At 34.6% G+C, this 20,501-nt stretch overlaps 1 protein-coding gene across 1 annotated transcript; it reads right to left on the bottom strand.

Moving 5' to 3' along the window:
* Positions 1–2,728: 2,728 nt before the first annotated feature.
* Positions 2,729–20,208, bottom strand: LOC138334785 (uncharacterized). The gene is made up of 4 exons (XM_069283512.1): positions 20,073–20,208; positions 6,684–6,804; positions 4,269–4,432; positions 2,729–3,575 (listed from the first exon to the last, which is right to left on the bottom strand). The coding sequence occupies exons 1-4, from the start codon at positions 20,113–20,115 to the stop codon at positions 3,400–3,402; spliced, it is 504 nt and encodes a 167-aa protein (XP_069139613.1). The 5' UTR covers positions 20,116–20,208; the 3' UTR covers positions 2,729–3,399.
* Positions 20,209–20,501: the final 293 nt, after the last annotated feature.

The raw sequence follows: 20,501 nt of genomic DNA, 5'->3' as shown, positions 1-20,501 counted from the left end.
ATAGGTTCGGTGAGCAAACCCGTCAGCCAACAGATTGTCTGATCTCGTCACTGTAGTTTAGACCTATAATGTACACGACGTATTTGTCGTATTCTATAAAATTATTTTGTTCAGACGTACATGTGCTAATTGAAACAGGTTTGAAACAGTAATGAAGGAGCGATTAATTTGAGAGCATTTCATATATAATTCCAAGGAAGTCCTAAAATTTATGTTTGACTTGTTAAATATTTCTACCACTTGACAGTTTAGCAATGTCCCTTATAAAAAAACAAAATGGCTTGGGATTCATCATAAAAGCAATATAATGACATACATTTTCTTGTGCTCTCAATAAATATGTTGTTTTTTTTATTAAAATGTGAAAGCTGTTTTGTCGAATTGACTCCTTTCTGTGTGAGGGCATCTTAATGTACACTTTACTTTTTACAAAAAATAAGATTCTTTTTGAGAAAAGAAATGGTATATAATAGAACACAAAAATTCAGGATGTGATTTGTGAATGATAAATACATGTCATATGAAAATAAACTTGCATTAGGATACAGAATGCTCGACTAATGGATGGTTTGGATTTATGAGGGCATCTGATCATAATTCATAGTGATCTTTTGCAAAAGTCGTTTGTCCGTGATCGTTTGTCGTCCGTCATACGACGTTCGTTAACAAGACACGCTAACTTGAGTAAATAATCACCAAGTTTAATGAAACTTTGTATGTAGACTAACATTGGAAAGATCTCGGACGAGTCGAAAAATTCGCTTAATTCAACAGAAATATACGGAGTTATTACCCTTTGCACTAATAACTATAAATGGACCTTGTGAACGCGATAATTTCAGTAAATGATATGACTGAAGTCAATGCCTTATAGGGCGCAGCCAGATGTTTCAGTAACCATTTATTATGCATTGTTAATACGTTCAATTAATGGAACTAACGGAGCCGGATTTTCTGTTTATTTTTATTCATATATTCACACCCCAAACCCTTATGTGAGAAGGAAACCCACATAAGAAAAGGAAGAATTCTGTAACAGATATTCCATTTATGGCCAGCTGATCATATTGGAAGGTGGTATATCACTTGAACGCTTGCAAAAAAGAGCAATAGCACTGAGCTTCTGCCAGATAATTACATTTGTCGGACCAAAAAAGCGTTTGATCTGCTTGATTATATAATGAGCTAACTTCGAAGCACCGCATACACACTGATGGGATTGTTTACATTGGGGAAAATGGCGCAATGAAGCTGTCAGTGTGTATGATTGAATTTGAAAGATTGTTTTTTCTTATATGTTCATGTTTGTGTTACCTTAGAAGTGCTTCGTACTTCGTGCCCTAGGGCACGAAGGTCTGCGCCCTTATAAACCGAGCTTAATGAAACCTTGTGTTTAGACTAAAATTGAAAAGATCTCGGACGACTTCGAAAATCAGCATGATTCGGCAGCAATGTACAGAGTTATTGCTCTTTGCACTAATAATTAATATTGGACATTGTGAACACGATAACTTTAGTAAGTATAAACCGAGCTTAATGAAATTTTGTATGTAGACTAAGATTAGCAAAATCTCAGACTAGTTCGAAAGTCAGCTTGATTAGAGGATAAATAATGGAGTTATTGCCCTTTGCACTAATAACTAGTATTTGACCTTGCGAATACGATAAATAGATATGAACTTAACTTCATGAAACTTTGTATTCAGACTAAAATTGGAAAGATCTGGGAGAAGCTCGAAAATCAACCTGATTAAATCGCAACTTACGGAGTTATTGCCCTTTGTAATTATAATTGATGGACCTTTTGAATACGGTAATCTGAGTATATATGATCCAAGCTTAATGAAACTTTTCATAGAGTCTAACATTGGAAATATCTCGAACACGTTTGAAAATAAGCTTGATTCGACTATTTGCAACAATAATTTTTGAACCTCGTGAACACGGTAATGTGAGTAAATATGCACCAAGCTTAATGAAAATTTTTATTGTTTGTATACCTATAAGATGTTTTTTACTATTTTGTGACACCAAAAGACATCAGTTGGCTCGTACATTATCTAACCAATTTGTATCAAATATCGGGTGATCGTTAAGGCCCATGATATGGGCCTCTTCTTAGCTTAAAGCCCTATTAACAGCCATTTATTTAAGGACTATCAGGTTTGTTGGAGGACGAAATATTGCATACTTGGGGAAAAACCACTACCTAGCGATCATAACCTGGGAACTGCCTCACGATTCAATATTTTTTTCTGTATGTGTGGAAGAGTTAAATTTGTCTTTGCTAATCTCTTGCCAAAGTCTCCAAATTGAGAGATATGCCCAGCTAGGGTAAAACAAACTACAGTGTTAATGTTTTATAAACAATATTCCTTCTGTAAAAGATATACGGTCTATAAACAATGTTTCTTACGTTACAAAAAAAAATACAGGTAATGAAAGTACGGAAGATTGTTATATAGCATTGTCAACTTATATATGCGCATTCACATAATTAATGATATTAATGCTACTATTGTGTATTTCTGTTTTAAACCTTTAATACTGAAGATTAGAATGATTTCAAATATGTAAAAACGATCAAACCTGAATAATATCTTATGGTATTTTATCTGGATGATTTTATTTTATTATTTTTTTATTTTCTTATTTTTTTTTTTTTTTTTTTTTTTTTTGCGTTAAAAGGAGAAAGGAAGAAAGGAAAGAAAAGAGACAAAATCTCAGATTTCAGTTAATATGTAAAGTGTTTAATGTAATAAAGAATTGAAACAAAAACAATAAGAGCAATAAATCAAATTATGTCTATAAAATGACCCGTCATACATTCAAGAGAAACATGAGCTGTTTAAAATCCAAATATAGTATTAACGATTTATGTAGATATATACGATAAATGCTGATTGTGGATATGGAACAAAGGTTTTAAGCTAGTTCATCCTATATAAAGGAACCGTCAATAAGCACATTGTCAAATATGTGTTAGTATGAATAAGTAGAAAACGAGAACGAAAAACAAAACCATAAAAACATTAAAACAACTTTGATCACGGAGATATATCGTTAAACATAATTGTTGAACAATGTTCTTATTAATGATAATGAAATAGGTGTATCAGCTGCAAGATGAAAATAAATTAGTATTTCTGAATGTGTAATGGCACTGAATTGGTAGGCCGGACGTATATGACCCACTCTACTCTAAGTAGTGCTATGTGTCGAACGAAATGAAGATGACATCGCACTACATTCGCCAGACCGGTTGATGTAGACCATTAGTATGCTAATTACTTGGCAATAAAACCGCATAAAAATAGGTATTATGATTTAGCTCCATATATTATAAAAATGCAGGTCAGACATCTAGGAACATCCAAACGCCTAAGGTCGCTCGACCATTTAGTTTTTCTGGGGTGTGCCTGGGTATGCGGGTGGCGCTGTGTTAGGTGGGGGGTAAGCTGGGTCACTGGTGCCCGGGGGGTATGCTGACGGTCCGTACAGCTGGTTCGGTGGAGGGTAAGCTGGAGGAGGCTGCACATAACCTACCGGCTGTGTGTTATACGTAGATGTCGAAACTGTAAATCAAACACAAATAACCAACCATTTTTTGTCAGATGTTTACTTAAAATTACTGGAAGGCTTCTGTAAACATAGTTTGATGCGGCTATTAAATTTCAGAAAAGTCCGTGTAGAGGAACTTTGGCGAAACAGAAAATATAAAAAAAATGTATAAAATATATAAGAATTAGTTAAAAAAAATTCGTTATGAATGAATTGATATCTATTCGCGAAAACTAGCCTTCGCGAATAGACTTTGATCACCGCTAAATTCGTGAAAGTAAACTGTGCTTGATATAGTTAACATGTGTAAGTAATTGATTTAAGACTGTACAGAAACAAGTGAAATAATAACAGTTCTATGTATCTCCAAATATGATAATGAGGTCAAATCTAAATTTCAACCAGCAAGTGATTTTCATAATTCGAGGCAAGAGCCATATTAACATCATATGAATTATTATGTAACCAATTAAACGGTAAGACGTTGGATACGATTGCTGTAGAAATGTGTATAACTTACGCCGTGACGACGACTTATCATCTTCTTTAATGTTGTTTGATTTTCTTTTGTCATAATAACATAATTATATATATATATTTGTTTTAGTGTTTTCATTAGATAAATTTTGGTTGTGATACAGGACAACAAACAACTGTTTAATTTTATACATACTAAAATGTTTATGATGTTCTGCAGATCTACCTACCAAATGCCACTGTATTCTGTGGTTGTGGGTTCGTATTTCTGTTGGTACTGACCACTACGCCTGTCTTTTTCTTATTACACTGGGCGCAGATGCAAATCACAACGACAATTATAATGGCCAGGGCAAATATACAGCCTATCACTATGCCAGCTATAGTTCCAACTCTGAAACAGATTAACAGGACAACAATATATATAATTGCCATTAGGTATATACACCAAATTGAGTAGCACAATACCCGCTGTTGGATTAACTTTAAATCAGCTGACATAAAACACACATCAACCTTTGATTGTCCTTACAGGAATTGCTAATGCGTTATAAGTAAACTGTTATTTTGTGTTACATATGTGTTATATTAGCCCCATAACAAAACATACCCGAGTTAATTCTTAAATCTCAATCTGTTATACACAATCATGTAAAGTTTTAAAAATTAGGAGGGATTTTTTTCTGTGAAATCATCACGCGACAGTACCAGTCAATTAAATCCGGCGTAATATTTGTTTTCTTTATGATTTACAAATGTAATGAAGAGAAAGTTTCAGGCATTTACAAACAAAGTTGCAATAAAAAGTCTGAATATCGTTTCATAACTATTTCCCAACTATTGTTTATTAATTAACAGTTAGCTTTTTGGATCAATAAAATATATATTCATACGATATTGTAAACGAATATAAAAAAGCAATTCAAGTTAAATTGTAAGTGTTGTAATTAAGCTAGATAGTCTATTAACATCACATAATTTTTAAACTATTCTATTATATGTAATATTTCTGTATGTGAAATGAAACATATCTGAGAAGTCATTTTAAAATAACTTACAACAAGGTATATTAATGTGAATACTGCGTATACGTTGTGAAAAGTTTTAGTATAATTTGCATATCTTTCGTATCTTGGTAGTTGTACACTGACATTTGAAAAATAATTATGCTAATTGAATATTTGCTCCAATGTAAATCATTTCAATATCCTGCTTTAGCTTTAAAGCTATGAATTATAAATTACATTAATTATGTAGTATGTATATTTGCATTAAATATCAAAATATCGTGCATGTCAACATATGTTACGATGCATGTAATATGTGCTGTTTATAATTTAGGGGGTATTAATATCAAAATTTACATATAGCATACATTCCGTGGTTCACGGCATTAGGGAAAACATCAAAAACAATATCCTTAATGGTTGTTTATCTACTACATCCACCGCAATTTATAAGAGATAAATACGTATAAGCATCAAAAGCCAAAAAATAAAGTGCTAACAAAAACCTTTCAGAGTTCATAATGTTTAATAATTCCTTTGGATTCGTCTATATTGTCAAAACAGATACTTTTTTATACAGATAAACGAAAAATATATATGAGTATGCGCAAAGTTCAGTCATAATGCTTATATAATACGTGTATTAATATCGTCAATAAAAAGACATTACAGTCAAATACATATATGTAAAGCATCCATAGGACGAGGAAAATTGAACTTGAGTCAAACTTTGCCCTATAAAGACTTTAAAATGTGGTGTTATCTATTGGTCTGCATACAGAGGCGGTCGCTAATGAAGGTTTATCTGAACATTGTTTAGGATGTGTACATAATAATCATTAAAATTAAGACACCATTATTATTGAATGGTACGGAAAATAACCATAAAACATTACACAGGTTTTCACGATATTATTGTGATGCTTTTACATCCTTGTAAATGTATTAATTCCGAGAAGGTTATACTTAAGGAATGTTTGACAAACCTGTGTGCACCATTGTACAATGGTAGGTTAATTCGGGAAAATACATATATCGCATTTAGTTCTGTGTTGACACCCTGGATCGGATTTGAAACTGGATCACATTTATACACATTTGAGTTGTGTGTTTTCTTTGAAAAACATTTTTTTAAATTTCCAACTTCAATTTCCAAATGTTATATTGACAAAAGAATATTGAAATATCAATAGGATTGGGCATTAGGTTTAGTCTATCTTTGTCCTCCTATGAAACTGGTGATACAAACAAACAAAATAAAACGCATTCTTCATCATTGTGGATATTATGTCAAACACAAAATGTTGTATAACGTCGATATTTAAAACAAAAATATTAAAAAACACTTAAAGTCTTATGAAGACCTGTTGTTGATATTATAATCCATGTTCAGTGTAATATTGATATGCCATTTTCAGTATATCTTAATGTATATAAAGTGTTAATAAGAATATCGGTGGAGTAGAGTGTTTCTAGTAAAATGTATTCATTAATTCATCGCAGCAAATGAATTATTTTAAGATGAAACAATACTAAATTGGACAACAGAAAGTATTTTGAATTTACAAATTCTAGCTTATTGTTTTATTGATTAAAGTCATTTTAAAAGTTCTGTTTCCATGCAATTGGAAAACTTACTCCAGAGAACTACAGCAGTACTGGTCATAGTAGTATCCACCACAGCATCCTCCACTACAGTAGGTATAGTAACTATAGTAGCTATAGCGACTCGAGGAGAGACACAATTCAGCTAGGGAGTCTGAAACAAATGTAGTATAGCGTACACATGTCGGTCAGGGAATCTGAATGAAACAAAACATTGTAATATAACGTACACTTGTCAGTCATGGGGCCTGAAACAAAACATTGTAATATAACGTACACTTGTCAGTCATGGGGCCTGAAACAAAACATTGTAATATAACATACACATGTCAGTCAGAGAGTCTGAAACAAAACATTGTAGTATAACGTACACATGTCAGTCAGGGAGTCTGAAACAAAACATTGTAATATAACGTACACTTGTCAGTCAGGGAGTCTGAAACAAAACATTGTAATATAACATACACATGTCAGTCAGAGAGTCTGAAACAAAACATTGTAGTATAACGTACACATGTCAGTCAGGGAGTCTGAAACAAAACATTGTAATATAACGTACACTTGTCAGTCATGGGGCCTGAAACAAAACATTGTAATATAACGTACACATGTCAGTCAGAGAGTCTGAAACAAAACATTGTTATATAACGTACACATGTCAGTCAGGGAGTCTGAAACAAAACGTTGTAATATAACGTACACTTGTCAGTCATGGGGCCTGAAACAAAACATTGTAATATAACGTACACATGTCAGTCATGGGGCCTGAAACAAAACATTGTAATATAACGTACACATGTCAGTCAGAGAGTCTGAAACAAAACATTGTGATATAACGTACACATATCAGTCAGAGAGTCTGAAACAAAACATTGTTATATAACGTACACATGTCAGTCAGGGAGTCTGAAACAAAACATTGTAATATAACGTACACATGTCAGTCAGGGAGTCTGAAACAAAACATTGTTATATAACGTACACATGTCAGTCAGGGAGTCTGAAACAAAACATTGTATATATAACGTACACATGTCAGTCAGGGAGTCTGAAACAAAACATTGTGATATAACGTACACATGTCAGTCAAGGGAGTCTGAAACAAAACATTGTAATATAACGTACACATGTCAGTCAGTGAGTCTGAAACAAAACATTGTATATAACGTACACATGTCAGTCAGGAGTCTGAAACAAAACATTGTGAATATAACGTGTACACATGTCAGTCAGAGAGTCTGAAACAAAACATTGTAATATAACGTACACATGTCAGTCATGGAGTCTGAAACAAAACATTGTAATATAACGTACACATGTCAGTCAAGGAGTCTGAAACAAAACATTGTTATATAACGTACACATGTCAGTCAGAGAGTCTGAAACAAAACATTGTGATATAACGTACACATGTCAGTCAGGGAGTCTGAAACAAAACATTGTTATATAACATACACATGTCAGTCAGGGAGTCTGAAACAAAACATTGTTATATAACGTACACATGTCAGTCATGGGAGTCAGATCTGAAACAAAACATTGTAATATAACGTACACTTGTCAGTCATGGGGCCTGAAACAAAACATTGTAATATAACGTACACATGTCAGTCAAGGTCAGGAAGTCTGAAAACAAAACATTGTTATATAACATACACATGTCAGAGGTCTCTGAAACAAAACATTGTAATAATAACGTACACATGTCAGTCAGAGAGTCTGAAACAAAACATTGTTATATAACATACACATATCAGTCAGAGAGTCTGAAACAAAACATTGTAATATAACGTACACATGTCAGTCAGGGAGTCTGAAACAAAACATTGTAATATAACGTACACATGTCAGTCAGGGAGTCTGAAACAAAACATTGTAATATAACGTACACATGTCAGTCAGGGAGTCTGAAACAGATTATTGTAATATAACTTACACATGTCAGTCAAGGAGTCTGAAACAAAACATTGTTAGTAATATAACGTACACATGTCAGTCAGGGAGTCTGAAACAAAACATTGTAATATAACGTACACATGTCAGTCAGAGAGTCTGAAACAAAACATTGTAATATAACGTACACATGTCAGTCAGGGAGTCTGAAACAAAACATTATAATATAAAACGTACACATATGTCAGTCATGGGAGTCTGAAACAAAACATTGTTATATAACATACACATGTCAGTCAGGAGAGTCTGAAACAAAACATTGTTATATAACTACACATGTCAGTCAGGGAGTCTGAAACAAAACATTGTAATATAACGTACACATGTCAGTCATGGGAGCCTGAAACAAAACATTGTATATAACATACACATGTCAGTCAGGAGTCTGAAACAAAACATTGTATATATAACGACACACATGTCAGTCAGGGAGTCTGAAACAAAACATTGTTATATATAACGTACACATGTCAGTCAGGGAGTCTGAAACAAAACATTGTAATATAACGTACACATGTCAGTCAGGGAGTCTGAAACAAAACATTGTAATATAACGTACACATGTCAGTCAGGGAGTCTGAAACAAAACATTGTATATAACTACACTGTCAGTTCGGCTGAAACAAAACATTGTAAACGTACACATGCAGTAAACAAAACATTATGTAGTAAACAAAACATTGTAATATAACGTACACATGTCAGTCAGGGAGTCTGAAACAAAACATTGTAATATAACGTACACATGTCAGTCAAGGAGTCTGAAACAAAACATTGTTATATAACGTACACATGTCAGTCAGAGAGTCTGAAACAAAACATTGTATATAACGTACACATGTCAGTCAGAGGAGTCTGAAACAAACATTGTAATATAACGTACACATGTCAGTCAAGGAGTCTGAAACAAACATTGTAATATAACGTACACATGTCAGTCAGAGAGTCTGAAACAAAACATTGTTATATAACGTACACATCATATCAACACAGTCAGTCTGAGGGAGTCTGAAACAAAACATTGTGATATAACGTACACATATCAGTCAGGGAGTCTGAAACAAAACATTGTAATGTAACGTACATATGTTAGTCAGGGAGTCTGAAACAAAACATTGTTATATAACGTACACATGTCAGTCAGGGAGTCTGAAACAAAACATTGTTATATAAACACACATATCAGTCAGGGAGTCTGAAACAAAACATTGTATATAACGTACACATGTCAGTCAGGGAGTCTGAAACAAAACATTGTAATATAACGTACACATGTCAGTCATGGGGTCTGAAACAAAACATTGTAATATAACGTACACATGTCAGTCAGGGAGTCTGAAACAAAACATTGTATATAACATACACATATTCAGGGAGTCTGAAACAAAACATTGTATATAACGTACACATGTCAGTCAGAGTCTGAAAACAAAACATTGTAATATAACGTACACATGTCAGTCAGGGAGTCTGAAACAAAACATTGTAATATAACGTACACATGTCAGTCAGGGAGTCCTGAAACAAAACATTGTAATATAACGTACACATGTCAGTCAGGGGTCTGAAACAAAACATTGTAATATAACGTACACATGTCAGTCAGGGAGTCTGAAACAAAACATTGTAATATAACGTACACATGTCAGTCAGGGAGTCTGAAACAAAACATTGTTATATAACGTACACATGTCAGTCAGGGAGTCTGAAACAAAACATTGTGTATATAACGTACACATGTCAGTCAGGGGAGTCTGAAACAAAACATTGTAATATAACGTACACATGTCAGTCAAGGAGTCTGAAACAAAACATTGTTATATAACGTACACATGTCAGTCAGGGAGTCTGAAACAAAACATTGTAATATAACGTACACATGTCAGTCAGGGAGTCTGAAACAAAACATTGTAATGTAACGTACATATGTTAGGCAGGGAGTCTGAAACAGAACATTGTATATACAATGTAACATACACATGTCAATCAGGGAGTCTGAAACAAAACATTGTAATATAACGTACACATGTCAGTCAGGGAGTCTGAAACAAAAACATTGTAATATAACGTACACATGTCAGTCAGGGAGTCTGAAACAAAACATTGTAATATAACGTACACATGTCAGTCAGGGAGTCTGAAACAAAACATTGTAATATAACGTACACATGTCAGTCAGAGAGTCTGAAACAAAACATTGTAATATAACGTACACATGTCAGTCAGGGAGTCTGAAACAAAACATTGTAATATAACGTACACATGTCAGTCAGGGGTCAGAAACAATCTGTAATACAAAACATTGTTAATATAACGTACACATGTCAGTCAGGGGTCTGAAACAAAACATTGTAATATAACGTACACATGTCAGTCAGGGAGTCTGAAACAAAACATTGTATAATATATAACGTACACATGTCAGTCAGGGAGTCTGAAACAAAACATTGTAATATAACGTACACATGTCAGTCAGGGAGTCTGAAACAAAACATTGTAATATAACGTACACATGTCAGTCAGAGAGTCTGAAACAAAACATTGTTATATAACGTACACATGTCAGTCAGGGAGTCTGAAACAAAACATTGTAATATAACGTACACATGTCAGTCAGGGAGTCTGAAACAAAACATTGTAATATAACGTACACATGTCAGTCAGGGAGTCTGAAACAAAACATTGTAATATAACGTACACATGTCAGTCAGGGAGTCTGAAACAAAACATTGTAATATAACGTACACTTGTCAGTCATGGAGAGTCTGAAACAAAACATTGTAATATAACGTACACATGTCAGTCAGGGAGTCTGAAACAAAACATTGTAATATAACGTACACATGTCAGTCAGGGAGTCTGAAACAAAAACATTGTAATATAACGTACACATGTCAGTCAGGGAGTCTGAAACAAAACATTGTAATATAACGTACACATGTCAGTCAGAGAGTCTGAAACAAAAACATTGTGTAATATAACGTACACATGTCAGTCAGGAGTCTGAAACAAAACATTGTAATATAACGTACACATGTCAGTCAGGGAGTCTGAAACAAAACATTGTTATATAACGTACACATGTCAGTCAGGAGTCTGAAACAAAACATTGTAATATAACGTACACATGTCAGTCAGAGAGTCTGAAACAAAACATTGTTATATAACGTACACATGTCAGTCAGGGAGTCTGAAACAAAACATTGTAATATAACGTACACATGTCAGTCAGGGAGTCTGAAACAAAAACATTGTTATATAACGTACACATGTCAGTCAGGAGTCTGAAACAAAACATTGTAATATAACACACATCAGTCAGGGAGTCTGAAACAAAACATTGTAATATAACGTACACATGTCAGTCAGGGAGTCTGAAACAAAACATTGTAATATAACGTACACATGTTAGGCAGGGAGTCTGAAACAAAACATTGTAATATAACGTACACATGTCAGTCAGGGAGTCTGAAACAAAACATTGTTATATAACATACACATATCAGTCAGAGAGTCTGAAACAAAACATTGTAATATAACGTACACATGTCAGTCAGGGAGTCTGAAACAAAACATTGTAATATAACGTACACATGTCAGTCAGGGAGTCTGAAACAAAACATTGTAATATAACGTACACATGTCAGTCAGGGGGTCTGAAACAAAACATTGTAATATAACGTACACTACACATGTCAGTCAGAGAGTCTGAAACAAAACATTGTAATATAACGTACACATGTCAGTCAGGGAGTCTGAAACAAAACATTGTAATATAACGTACACATGTCAGTCAGGGAGTCTGAAACAAAACATTGTAATATAACGTACACATGTCAGTCAGGGAGTCTGAAACAAAACATTGTAATATAACGTACACATGTCAGTCAGAGGAGTCTGAAACAAAACATTGTAATATAACGTACACATGTCAGTCAGGGAGTCTGAAACAAAACATTGTAATATAACGTACACATGTCAGTCAAGGAGTCTGAAACAAAACATTGTTATATAACGTACACTTGTCAGTCATGGGGCCTGAAACAAAACATTGTAATATAACGTACACATGTCAGTCAGGGAGTCTGAAACAAAACATTGTAATATAACGTACACATGTCAGTCATGGGGTCTGAAACAAAACATTGTAATATATAACGTACACATGTCAGTCATGGGGTCTGAAACAAAACATTGTAATATAACGTACACATGTCAGTCAGGGAGTCTGAAACAAAACATTGTAATATAAACGTACACATATCAGTCAGGGAGTCTGAAACAAAACATTGTAATATAACGTACACTTGTCAGTCATGGAGTCTGAAACAAAACATTGTAATATAACGTACACATGTCAGTCAGGGAGTCTGAAACAAAACATTGTAATATAACGTACACATGTCAGTCAAGGAGTCTGAAAAAAACATTGTGATATAACGTACACATGCCAGTCAGGGATCTGAAACAAAACATTGTAATATAACGTACACATGTCAGTCAAGGAGTCTGAAACAAAACATTGTATATATAACGTACACATGTCAGTCAGGGGAGTCTGAAACAAAACATTGTAATATAACGTACACATGTCAGTCAGGGAGTCTGAAACCAAACATTGTTATATAACGTACGCATGTCAGTCAGAGAGTCTGAAACAAAACATCGTGATATAACGTACACATATCAGTCAAGGGGTCTGAAACAAAACATTGTAATATAACGTACACATGTCAGTCAGGGAGCTGAAACAAAACATTGTAATATAACGTACACATGTCAGTCAAGGAGTCTGAAACAAAACATTGTTAATATAACGTACACATGTCAGTCAGGGAGTCTGAAACAAAACATTGTGATATAACGTACACATGTCAGTCAGGAGTCTGAAACAAAACATTGTAATATAACGTACACATGTCAGTCAGGGAGTCTGAAACAAAACATTGTTATATAACGTACACATGTCAGTCAGAGAGTCTGAAACAAAACATTGTAATATAACGTACACATGTCAGTCAATGAGTCTGAAAAATACATTGTAATATAACGTACACATGTCAGTCAAGGAGTCTGAAACAAAACATTGTAATATAACGTACACATGTCAGTCAGAGAGTCTGAAACAAAACATTGTTATATAACGTACACATGTCAGTCAGGGAGTCTGAAACAAAACATTGTTAATATAACGTACACATGTCAGTCAGGGAGTCTGAAACAAAACATTGTAATATAACGTACACATGTCAGTCAGGGAGTCTGAAACAAAACATTGTGATATAACGTACACATGTCAGTCAGGGAGTCTGAAACAAAACATTGTAATATAACGTACACATGTCAGTCAGGGAGTCTGAAACAAAACATTGTAATATAACGAACACATGTCAGTCAGGGAGTCTGAAACAAAACATTGTAATATAACGTACACATGTCAGTCAAGGAGTCTGAAACAAAACATTGTTATATAACGTACACATGTCAGTCAGGGAGTCTGAAACAAAACATTGTAATATAACGTACACATGTCAGTCAGGGAGTCTGAAACAAAACATTGTAATATAACGTACACATGTCAGTCATGGAGTCTGAAACAAAACATTGTAATATAACGTACACATGTCAGTCAGGGAGTCTGAAACAAAACATTGTAATATAACGTACACATGTCAGTCAGGGAGTCTGAAACAAAACATTGTAATATAACGTACACATGTCAGTCAGGGAGTCTGAAACAAAACATTGTAATATAACGTACACATGTCAGTCAGAGAGTCTGAAAAAACCATTGTGATATAACGTACACATGTCAGTCAGGGAGTCTGAAACAAAACATTGTAATATAACGTACACATGTCAGTCAGGGAGTCTGAAACAAAACATTGTAATATAACGTACACATGTCAGTCAGGGAGTCTGAAACAAAACATTGTAATATAACGTACACATGTCAGTCAGGGAGTCTGAAACAAAACATTGTAATATAACGTACACATGTCAGTCAGGGAGTCTGAAACAAAACATTGTAATATAACGAACACATGTCAGTCAAGGGTCCTGAAACAAAACATTGTTAATATAACGTACACATGTCAGTCAGGGAGTCTGAAACAAAACATTGTAATATAACGTACACATGTCAGTCAGGGAGTCTGAAACAAAACATTGTAATATAACGTACACATGTCAGTCAGGGAGTCTGAAACAAAACATTGTAATATAACGTACACATGTCAGTCAAGGAGTCTGACACAAAACATTGTTATATAACGTACACATGTCAGTCAGAGAGTCTGAAAAAACCATTGTGATATAACGTACACATGTCAGTCAGGGAGTCTGAAACAAATTATTGTAATATAACTTACACATGTCAGTCAAGGAGTCTGAAACAAAACATTGTAATATATAACGTACACATGTCAGTCAGGGAGTCTGAAACAAAACATTGTAATATAACGTACACATGTCAGTCAGGGAGTCTGAAACAAAACATTGTAATATAACGTACACATGTCAGTCAGGGAGTCTGAAACAAAACATTGTTATATAACGTACACATGTCAGTCAGAGAGTCTGAAACAAAACATTGTATATAACATACACACATGTCAGTCAGGGAGTCTGAAACAAAACATTGTTTATATAACATACACATGTTAGTCAGGGAGTCTGAAACAAAACATTGTTATATACATGTACACACATGTCAATCAGGGAGTCTGAAACAAGTCATTTTAAAAGTTCTGTTTCATGCAATTGGAAAACTTACTCAGAGAACTACAGCAGTACACTGGTCATAGTAGGGATCCACCACAGCATCCTAACATACAATTAGTAGTAGTATAGCTATAGTACTCGAGGAGACACAATTCAGCAGGGAGTCTGAAACAAAACATTGTAGTATAGCGTACACATGTCAGTCAGGGAGTCTGAAACAAACATTGTAATATAACGTACACATGTCAGTCAGGGAGTCTGAAACAAAAACATTGTAATATAACGTACACATGTCAGTCAGGGAGTCTGAAACAAAACATTGTAATATAACGTACACATGTCAGTCAGGGAGTCTGAAACAAAACATTGTAATATAACGTACACATGTCAGTCAGGGAGTCTGAAACAAAACATTGTAATATAACGTACACATGTCAGTCAGGGAGTCTGAAACAAAACATTGTAATATAACGTACACATGTCAGTCAGGGAGTCTGAAACAAAACATTGTAATATAACGTACACATGTCAGTCAGGGAGTCTGAAACAAAACATTGTAATATAACGTACACATGTCAGTCAGGGAGTCTGAAACAAAACATTGTAATATAACGTACACATGTCAGTCATGGGGCCTGAAACAAAACATTGTAATATAACGTACACATGTCAGTCATGGGGCCTGAAACAAAACATTGTAATATAACGTACACATGTCAGTCAGGGAGTCTGAAACAAAACATTGTTATATAACGTACACATGTCAGTCAGGGAGTCTGAAACAAAACATTGTAATATAACGTACACATGTCAGTCAGGGAGTCTGAAACAAATTATTGTAATATAACGTACACATGTCAGTCAAGGAGTCTGAAACAAAACATTGTTATATAACGTACACATGTCAGTCAGGGAGTCTGAAACAAAACATTGTATATATAACGTACACTTGTCAGTCATGAGGCCTGAAACAAAACATTGTTATATAACGTACACTTGTCAGTCATGGGGCCTGAAACAAAACATTGTGATATAACGTACACATGTCAGTCAGGGAGTCTGAAACAAAACATTGTAATATAACGTACACATGTCAGTCAAGGAGTCTGAAACAAAACATTGTAATATAACGTACACATTCAGTCAGGGGAGTCTGAAACAAAACATTGTAATATAACGTCTAACAGTAATGTCAGCAGGAGTCTGAAACAGAACATTGTATATAAACGTACACATGTCAGTCAGGGAGTCTGAAACAAAACATTGTATATAACGTACACATGTCAGTCAGGGAGTCTGAAACAAAACATTGTATATAACGTACAATGAGGGTCTGAAACAAATTGTATATAACGTACACATGTCAGTCAGGGAGTCTGAAACAAAACATTGTAATATAACGTACACATGTCAGTCAATGAGTCTGAAAATAACATTGTAATATAACGTACACATGTCAGTCAAGGAGTCTGAAACAAAACATTGTAATATAACGTACACATGTCAGTCAAGGGTCTGAAACAAAACATTGTAATATAACGTACACTTGTCAGTCATGGGGCTGAAAAAACCATTGTGATATAACGTACACATGTCAGTCAGGGAGTCTGAAACAAAACATTGTAATATAACGTACACATGTCAGTCAGGGAGTCTGAAACAAAACATTGTTATATAACGTACACATGTCAGTCAGAGAGTCTGAAACAAAACATTGTGATATAACGTACACTTGTCAGTCATGGAGCCTGAAACAAAACATTGTAATATAACGTACACATGTCAGTCATGGGGCCTGAAACAAAACATTGTAATATAACGTACACATGTCAGTCAGGGAGTCTGAAACAAAACATTGTAATATAACGTACACATGTCAGTCAGGGAGTCTGAAACAAAACATTGTAATATAACGTACACATGTCAGTCATGGAGTCTGAAACAAAACATTGTAATATAACGTACACATGTCAGTCATGGGGTCTGAAACAAAACATTGTAATATAACGTACACATGTGAGGCACAAAACAAAACATTGTGATATAACGTACACATGTCAGTCAGGGAGTCTGAAACAAAACATTGTAATATAACGTACACATGTTAGTCAGGGAGTCTGAAACAAAACATTGTAATATAACGTGCAGATGTCAGTCAAGGAGTCAGGAACAAAACATTGTAATCTAACGTACACATGTCATACTGGGAGTCTGAAACAAAACATTGTAATCTAACGTATACATATCAGTCAGAGAGTCTGAAACAAAACATTGTAATATAACGTTCACATGTCAGTCAAGGAGTCAGGAACAAAACTTTGTAATCTAACGTATACATGTTAGGCAGGGAGTCTGAAACAAAACATGGTGATATAACGTACACATATTAGTTAGGGAGTCTGAAACAAAACATTGTAATATAACGTACACATATCAGTCAGAGGGTCTGAAACAAAACATTGTAATGTAACGTACATATGTCAGTCAGGGAGTCTGAAACAAAACATTGTGACGTATATATGAAATCAAACAGCATAACGTAGCGTACAAAGGTAGGCTTTTGAGTCTAGACAGTCTAAAACCAACACTTCATTGTTTAATGTTTACGAAATGTTATGCATTATACTGTATTCCTGTAGATTACTCATTTACTAACTCAGTATTTGCTGCGAATGTTAGTCATAATTTATGCAATTCAAATCAAATAATTTTAAAGCAAATAGTGACAGTAGTATTATTCAATATCGAAAGACAAGGTTGAAAATGTATAACTGTAGAAATGTTATCTTAACTTGGACAGACAGAATTGATGAGACTTGTGAACAGTTAAAGACCTCAATCACAATAAGCATATATCTGAAGTATCTAATGCTATGGTCACAATGATCGGCCGATAGTACACCGCTGGCTTTGGCTATTTTTCCGACATCGGACAACACCGGTCAAAAAAAATGTCACACTTCATTTATATAAAAATGAGGCCGTGCAGTTATCGTACGGCGTCTGTTTCCAAAGAGAATTTTTAGGTGGCTGACGAGGCAGTGAATACCGAGCGAACATCTTATATATTAATCGATCATCCGGTCCGGGCGATAACCGGCCTATTCACTGTACATCGTGCTAATATCGCCCGAGTATTTTATTATTATACGGACAACATTAACGCACGCGCTGGATGTCGGGCGGTGTGATTACTGCTCGATTCCCGACCGGATATATCGGACGATACTTAAGGAAATGTGACCGGTTATGAAAATCTACGGGACACCGAGGAGATTTTAACTTCGAGTTAAAACTCTTCGGGCACCTTCCAGATGCTGCTTGAGAGCCCCGACCGCCGGCAGGACATGTCTGGTGTCCGGCTGGGGACTAAGCAAAAATAGCTAAAAATCATGCCGGGAGTAGATCCTAAGCCTAATCGGAAGGGGTTGTGACCAAAGTATTACCATATGTCCATATCATGTTCATACCTTCAGTAGGCGATATAGCATTCATAATTATATCAAATAAGATTAATTTTCCGAAATAAAACGAAATATCTTTTTCTTTTAGATTTAAGACACCGAAGAAATTTTAACTTCGAGTTAAAACTCTTTGGCACCTCCCCGATGCTGCCTGAGAGCCCTGGGGGCCGGCCGGCCACCGGTAGGACATGTCTGGTGCCCGGCCGGAAACTGGGCCAGAATGGGCTAAAATCATGCCGGGAATACTTTCTAAGCCTATTCGGAAGGAGTTGTGACCATAGCATTACTAATATGTCCGTATAAGTGGTGAGTAATCAGTATTAGATGGTCCCGGTGAGGGAAGTTCTAGTGTTGACGCTCTAAACTTTAAATGTTTACGGACCGTGACCTGTTTCAATGACAGCTCACGATATATTGTACACAAATATAGTCAAATGAAAAGAAGTGATATTCATGACCAACATAACACGATTCCCTAAACCTACATGTACAGAGACATTCTTTTTTATATTAGTCAACTTTATTACAACCTATGTGTTATGTATATCAATACATTGAAAGAGGATAAAATAAAGTTTATATTCAAATTGAATAGCATATATAACAGTTCTCGAATATTAAACAGTACAAATATATTATCTATCTTTCTTTTGACACCGACACCGTTTAATGAATAAAAGATCAACTTTTGATCGTGGGACGCCAGTTGTAATTGCCTACGCTTTTTTGAATTATTTGAATGGTGTTATTACCGAAATGCCATAAGAATACTTTTATAAAAACGACAGGAAAACATACATGATTTTCCGAGACATTTATATGACAAATTTAATCAGGATACGCCAATTGACGTATTTCGGAAATGAATATATTTTTCTGGTAGAATTTTAGTCCGAGCATTAAGATTTAACATTGAATAATAGAATATATGTATTTTTTATACAGTGGGCATTGAACAGTTTTTCACTTTGTCAAACCTTACACAAATAAAGAAATAAACCAATGTAACAATACAAATGCACTAATGAATAACGTAATGAATAAATGGATAGTTGATTTTGCTGATTGATATTCCAATAGTTCAAATATAAATTGAATCGGCCAATGAAGGATTTATTGGATTAGATTGAATATGAATAACAGTTGGGATTCCATAGAGGAAAGTATATTTAAACTTGAAGTTTAAAAATAAGGACGAGTGAGTGTGGTGATAGAAACTACACAATTTTAAACGTGTTTTAATGTGAGAAATATTATAAACAAATTATTGTTTAGACCTTACCTCTAACCAAAGCAAATAGAATCAGTATGATGAAATAATCCATTTCGTATATTCGTATATCTTATCAAATCTGGCTAAACTAACACTTGCCCTAGACGAGTACACGGATAGACAGCATTTAAATCTGTCAGTGTTGTGTTTGTGGCCATTGGTTACCTATCTATTTATATTACTGTCTATACCCGAGGAGGTAAGCTATAGGTAAAGGATCGTGACGCTAACAATTAAACACTTACCCTTTAACGTGTGTGTAATCAAGTACACATTTGGCGTTTTGGTATTTTTAAAGCGCCATGTACTGGTCAGAATTTAGAATGTCGTCAATTATAACGGAAACTAACTTATTATGTACGGTTTTGACCTTTTTTTGCCTTCATACCTTCAATGTACTAATACAATATTGAATAAGAAAGAAGCGGGGTCCTTCTG

Source organism: Argopecten irradians, chromosome 11 (assembly GCF_041381155.1).
Source record: "Argopecten irradians isolate NY chromosome 11, Ai_NY, whole genome shotgun sequence".
NCBI classification, from domain to species: domain Eukaryota; kingdom Metazoa; phylum Mollusca; class Bivalvia; order Pectinida; family Pectinidae; genus Argopecten; species Argopecten irradians.
Note: the sequence above shows the minus strand (reverse complement) of the source record. Positions and strands in the feature narration are given on the sequence as shown.